Source organism: Austrofundulus limnaeus, unplaced genomic scaffold (genome assembly GCF_001266775.1).
Source record: "Austrofundulus limnaeus strain Quisiro unplaced genomic scaffold, Austrofundulus_limnaeus-1.0 Scaffold74, whole genome shotgun sequence".
In the NCBI taxonomy this organism is placed as follows: Eukaryota; Metazoa; Chordata; class Actinopteri; order Cyprinodontiformes; family Rivulidae; genus Austrofundulus; species Austrofundulus limnaeus.
The window spans coordinates 1,695,641-1,702,775 of NW_013952476.1; the positions used below are offsets into that span (position 1 = coordinate 1,695,641).

The 7,135-nt window shown below is 38.0% G+C and overlaps 1 protein-coding gene across 1 annotated transcript in view; it reads left to right on the plus strand.

Annotated features, from left to right (window-relative positions):
* The window catches only part of LOC106519270 (palmitoyltransferase ZDHHC3), a gene marked incomplete in the record, with an annotated part of 24,417 nt that overhangs the window by 10,522 nt on the left and 6,760 nt on the right, over positions 1-7,135 (plus strand). The window contains 1 exon segment of the mRNA XM_014010855.1: positions 242-323. Coding sequence (XP_013866309.1) covers positions 242-323 — 82 coding nt within the window.

A 7,135-nucleotide genomic window follows, 5' to 3' on the forward strand; every position in this document is an offset into this window, starting at 1 on the left:
TTTAGACCAAATATTACAGATTTGAACAAATACGCACAAAAACATCAAAATTAGCACAGAAACAGTACTATATAACATTTTAGACACATTCTGGGCATTTTATCAGCTAAAACAGGTTAATTTTGGGGTAAGTTACTCTTTAAGGTCATATAACAAATCAACTGTTTCATGATGAAGCTCAGCCAGTTTGTAGTTATTGGGTTCATAATCTGCCACCTTTTTGTTTGTTTCCTTGACCTAGATGTACATTGCACTTATCTCTCTCCACTCTCTGCTCTTGGTGGTCTTCCATTTTCTCTACTGTTTTGAAGATGATTGGACAAGTAAGTGTTTAATTTTTCTTTTTACCCTCAATCTTTGACTTATAAAGAAAACAAAGCTGCAGTTATTAGGTGACAGAGTTACTTTCAGAAAATGTTGTTGACAGAATGTTTAAACAGAAGTTTGTATAATCCATTAAAATTTATTAGCACTACAGTCTTTATGCTCTAAATTAATCATACAGTTAATCAGAGTTTTAGTACCAACTGAGAATTCAAACCTTGGAAAAATATTTCATTGTATAAAGATTGGACTGGCTGCAAATTGTTTGTATGACATAATTATCATATTTGGATTAGTCCTTTTAAATATTTGTTCTAGTTAAAACAGAAACTGCTAGTAATTATTGTCTTTCTTGGGAATATAGCTATCTGAGCTATTTTCCTGCTATCAAAAATACATTCCTGCAAGAATGTATTTTTGTTTAATTACATACTGTATTTTTGGATTGCATGTGCTCAGTAGAACGACGCCTTCAGCACCAGAAAGAGTCACTTGTTTTAATAATTCATCTTGATGTTTTTAACTGTTTTTGTTAAATAAGAAGGGGTGGTGTAATTTGAGCAAATTTCTACTAAAAGGATCTAATAGTGTATAAATGTTTGTGTAGTGGTTCCCAACCCTTGTCCTCAAGTACCCCTACCCAGCATGTTTTACTTGTTTCCCTGGTATTCAGCAGGTCTTCACAAGATTGTTAATCACCCATTCATTCAAACCAGGTGTGTCAAATCAGGGAAACATTTAAAAATCACTGCTTTAAATGTTGACCAACACCTCAAGAGCTTCTCTGAGAGACATTTTCAAAGTATAATATTGACTTAGTTTTATGTTTTTTAGTATTGCCTCTGGAAGCCATTGATTCTTTGCCATTCTTTTGTAAATTATAATTCAGAAAACGTGCGTTAAAGCAGTGATTCTCAACCCTAGTCTTCAAAGGCTCCTTTCCTGCATGTTTAGATGTTTCCCTGATTTGACACACCTGGTTTGAATGAATGAGTGATTAACAATCTTCTGAAGACCGGCTGAATAGCAGGGAAACAAGTAAAACATGCTGGGTAGGGGTACTTGAGGACCAGGATTGGGAACCACTGGTGTAGACTCCCAGTCATTCAGGACATGATGCATCATAAGTGTTTTAAAACAAAACTTTTTTTACTTTATTCTTTTAATATTTGCTTTTTGAATGTGTCATTGTTTTCACTCTAATGAACAAGAGTGGTTTCAGTTTGTTGAGCGCATATAGAGACATACCAGTAATTATCCTATCCAACCACACATACATACATAGCTGGAAGAGGTAGCTGAGGAAAGAGAGGTGTGGACGTTCCTGAACAAGATCGATCAATCATTCCAGAGTCAGGTTGAGGGCCAGCAGCCTGGTCAGGGATGTCCAGAACTCTCTTTCGACATCCACCTCTTCCAGCTCTTCTTGGAGAACTCCAAGGCATTCCCTGTCCAGCTGAGAGACAGATCATATTCACACCTGATAGTCTGACAGACACGGTTCGATTGGGGACCAAAGTTGCAACATTTCTTTACATTTTCAGCTGGTGCAGTTCACATTCACACTGCACTTTTTTTTTTAACTTAGATTTTTTTATTAATTTTAATTTTTCAGCAGAGCGAAGTACAACCATACTTCAGTGGTACATAATACAAATGTTGACAATATGAAGTTTTCCATACAATAAACATCTTGGAATAACAACTTACAGCCACAGCATCATGTTTATAGACTCATCATTGTACACCATTTAAATAAGAATGAACTCTGGAAGAGATAACCAAACGACATGGGCCAAAAGACAAATCCATTAGGTTTAACTAAATCAACAGGGCCTCTGCAGGTCCCCAGCGCAGGTCATACTTAGATTTTTGAAGTCTTAGTGAGTAGGTTTTCTTTTCCATTGAATGCAATTCCCTTACTTTTTGAACCCATAAGTCGTAAGAAGGCGGCTCCAATTGCATCCACCTAATTGTAATGCATTTCAGGGCTGCTGTAAAAAGAACATTTAACAAATACATTTTGGCCCGCCCTTGTAAACCATCAGGAATAATACCGAGTAAGGCAACAGTAAAATCCCTTGGGATAACCCCAGAAAAAATATGGTTTATAGCTCTATACACCTCATCCCAAAAGTTTTTGAGTTTGGGGCAGGACCAAAAAACATGTGTGGTTGGGAATCATTGAGCCACAATTTCTCCAACACAAGCTTGGTACCTTAGGATCCAYTTTAGCAACTACATCAGGGGTCCTGAAATATCTGCTAATAATTTTCCATTTAAATTCCCTCCATGTATTTGAGTTAGTAACTCGGTGAGCCTCAGAGCAGATATCCTCCCATGTTTTGTCGGAAATTATTTTGGCCATCTCTGCCTCCCATCTTTGTTTTGTCCAGGAGGGTTTGTTAATGTTCATTGACAAGAATACACTATATAACTTAGCTATTAATTTTTTGTCCTCTCCCCCTTTCTGGAAATGGATTAGAAGATTTTCTATTGGTGAGGGATTTAGTATTCTTTCCCAGTCTTTATATGCAAACAAAAAAGAGAGCTACTGTAGATACAGTATCTAAAGAAATCACTTTTCTGGAGATGGAATTTCCTGCGTAACTCTTCAAAAGATAAAAGGTTGTTTCTGTCGATCAATTAATGAAGAAATGTGAGCCCATTTTCAGTCCACTTAGAAATTTTTTTGTCCAAGGAATTAGGTGTAAAGGATTTAATATGTCCAATACTTGTTAATATTGATAAACCTTTTGGAAGCTTGAAGGAGATACGCACCTTGTTCCAAATGTTAAGAGTGACTTTAGTCCATAGTGGCAGATCCTTAACTGGAATATCTAAAAAAAGGCAATACCCTCAATGGTACTGAGCACCGCACTTGCAATACCCTCAATGGTACTGAGCACCGCACTTGCTCTATACTCAAACCATCTTGTTTCGGAGTCCTGTTGAATCCATGAAATCAAAGGTCTTAACTGAGCTGCCCAATAATAATATTTTAAACAGGAAGATTGTGACCCCCCTCTGTCTTACTACTTTGAAGTGTTTTATATTATATGCGAGGACGCTTGCCTTGCCATATAAATTTTGATATCATTTTATCCAATTCAACGAATGTGGGTTTTGGTGTACCAATTGGTACCATTTGGAACAAATGCAATAATCTGGGTAATAAATTCATCCGAATGGTTTCAACACGGCCAAGGAGAGATAAAGGCAATGCTGACCATCGCTCTAGGTCTTTTTTAATTAAATCCAGAGTTTTGCTATAATTAACATGATACAAATCATTTAAAGAGAGGGGAATGTTGATGCCTAGATATCTAATGCCCAATCTTGGCCACCTAAAGCCACTCTGTTGTTTAACCCTTAGTGGAATATTACCATTGATATCCATCGCCTCAGTCTTATCAACATTTATTTTATAGCCGGAAAAATGACCATAAACAGATAWCATTTCTCTCAGACGCGGTATCGATGAAGCAGGATCAGATAGATACAGGAGGACATCATCCGCGTAAAGAGATATTTTATGTTCCTCGGTACCAATCAAAATCCGTTTAATGTCATCACTGTCCCTGAGAAGCTGGGCGAATGGTTCAATGCTAATTGCAAACAAAAGAGGTGACAGAGGGCAGCCTTGCCTGCATCCGCGCTCCAGCTTGAAACTTGCCAACCTAAAACCATTAACTCTAACTGCCGCCTGTGGGGATGAATATAATGTAAGGATCCAATCTATGAACTTGGGCCCAAATTTAAAACTCTTTAAGGCTTGAAAAAGGTATTTCCATGACATGCGATCAAAAAGCTTTTGGGCATCTAAAGAAATCACAGCTGTCATGTCTTTATGTTCTTTTTGAAAAGACGTGATATTCAATAAGTGCCGCAGATTATTTCCATAATACCTTTCGACAATAAACCCGGTTTGATCTGGATGTATGATTTGAGTTACTATGGCATTTAAACGTCTCACCAGAATACCAGTTAGAATGCGTATGTCTCCATTAAGCATCGATAATGGTCTATATGACCTACAGTCAGTAGGATTCTTACCTTCTTTATGTAACACAACTATTGTAGCATCAGACCAAGAAGGCGCCATTTTCTTATTTTCTAAAGAAAAGCGGTATGCATCCAATAAACGAGGGCTGACTATGTCTATGAAACACCTATAAAATTCATTTATAAAACCATCAGGGCCTGGAGACTTATTATTTTTAAGGGATGAGACCACGTTTTTAATTTCGTCTTCTTGAATTGGCATATCTAATTGTTTAGCTACAGTTTCAGTTAACTCAGAAATATTTATGTTTTGTAAATAGTCTGCTATCTTACTCTCATCAGAGCAAGTGCCAGTGTCTCGGTATAAAACCTTGTAAAATTCTGCAAATGTTTCAGCAATATCTTTTGGTTTTAAAATGGATTTATTGCCCGATTTCAGCTTCTGAACAACATTTGAGGACTGTTGTTTTTTAAATCGGAGGGCCAAAAGTCTGCTCGCTCTATTTCCATTTTCATAGAACTGTTGTTTGGCAAAACGAAGGTTACCTTCTMTCTTTTCTAACAATAAATCTTGGAGTTCTCTGCGTGTTGTATTCAAATCATTCAGAGTTCTGTGTGCTCTAGACTTTTTATGTTGAAGTTCCAGTTCCTGGATTCTATCTTCTAAATATTTCTGTTTGGCTGCCTTTTGTCCTTTTTTTGCAGTCATGTAGGAGATGATGCTGCCTCTTAAATAGGCCTTTGCACAGTCCCACAACATGATAGGAGATGTTTCCGGCATGTTGTTTATGTCTAAATAAGTTTTAAGGTCTGATTTAACAAACGCAACAAATTCCTTGTCATTAAGGAGAGAGGCATTAAGTCTCCATTGTTTAAACGATGGTGTCAGTCCTATATTCCACTTGACAGTGACAGGTGCATGATCAGAAATTGTAATGGGCAATATCCTAATATCCTCAATCCTGTGTAATTCGGCCTTAGCAGTAAAAAAAATAATAATCTATTCGTGAGTAAGAGGCATGTCGGCTCGAAAAAAATGTGAAATCTCTCTCCTTTGGAAATTTGGACCGCCATACATCCGCCAATCCAGCCTCCACCGATAGTCTTAAGTATTTTGCCCATCTTAGGTATGTGAGACTGAGAGGTTGGTTGCCTGTCTATGTTAGACATCACACAACTAAAATCACCTCCCACAATCAGCAGCCCAGAGCTGTATTCAGCAGTCATATTGAAAACTGACTTAATAAATCCTGGAACATCTTCATTAGGGCCATATACGTTTACAAAGGAAACTGCTGTTCCATCAATTATCCAATTTACCAATATAAACCTACCCTCCTTATGTACTAACATTTCCATGAAATTGATCTGCCTATGGATCAATACAGCCACCCCCCTTTTCCTACCAGAACAATGTGACGAGTAGTAAACTTTATCGGCCCAAGACTTATTTAATTTCGAATGTTCCAAATCAGATAAGTGYGTTTCTTGTAGCAGTGCTACCTGACATTTTGATCATCTGAGTTGCAGTAAAATTTTCTTTCTTTTAATAGGACTATGCAAGCCCCTGACATTATAACTTATTACAGTTAGAGTACTCATAACTGTTTTAATTCAAAAATATATATGTATGATAATATTGTGTTGGAGGCAATGACGGCCATTTGACGGATGGGCCCAAATATTTGAGTAACATGAATGCTGATCACCAAGACAATGTAAGAACCGAAAAATAGAAAAGAACAGATAAGAAGTAAGGCTTTGCTGTACACTATTTACAAAACTAAGATTCAGAAGCTCTGCTTTTTTAGTTGCAATCAGATCCTCGGGGAACAGAAGGATCAGAACGCAGAAAACACAACTAAAAGTTTGCATTGCCAGCATAATGCAAGGAAGTGGGTTTAAGTCCCTAGCCACTATAAAAAGCAGCAACAAACACAACCAGAAAAGAACTGGATGTGTAAAAAAAAATAAAAAAATCGACAGAAAGAAAAGATAAAAGTATGGAAGCTCAGGCTCCTGCAGGAGAACATAAGTATATAACAGTGACCACAATGTAACAAAGAATCTGCTAATAATAATAATACAACCTAATTAAGGCAAATTATGTCTTAGTGATTTAACAAGGTTAGAAATGACAAAGTCTCGTACTAACATACCTACCAGTTTAGAGAGGTAACATTGCTTAACAAAATCACATTTAGGRCTTAAGCAACTAAAGGCACATTATTTCAAAATTGAAAACTACTGGAACTAGTCGTGCCAATTTAGCATTTATGGTTTTCCTTACTATTCAGACCCAGATATTGCAGCGGGGATGGTCTTCCGTATGTAGTCCATGGCCCTCATAGGATCTCGAAACTCCTTGATGTCCTCTTTGTATGTGATTTTGAGTCTTGCTGGATAAAGTAATCCGAAGCGGACATTGCTCCATCCCCGTAATGGTGCGTTCACACCGAACGCGATTTCAGCGTCAGGAGCAGCAGGTTTACATGCAAAGTCTATGGTGGACGCGCTTCAAGCAACGTCGGGAAGTTCTGCGGCGCCTCAAGCGCGATTAGAGCAGATTTGGACGATCTGAGCGTCGAACGCTCAGATCGTCCAAATCGTCCAAATCGCGCTTGAGGCGCCGCAGAACTTCCCGACGTTGCTTGAAGCGCGTCCACCATAGACTTTGCATGTAAACCTGCTGCTCCTGACGCTGAAATCGCGTTCGGTGTGAACGCACCATTAGGCATGTAGACATGGTCAAGACAATCTCCTGCAGTTTAAACCGAGCATCAGTATGGGGAAGAAAGGTGATTTG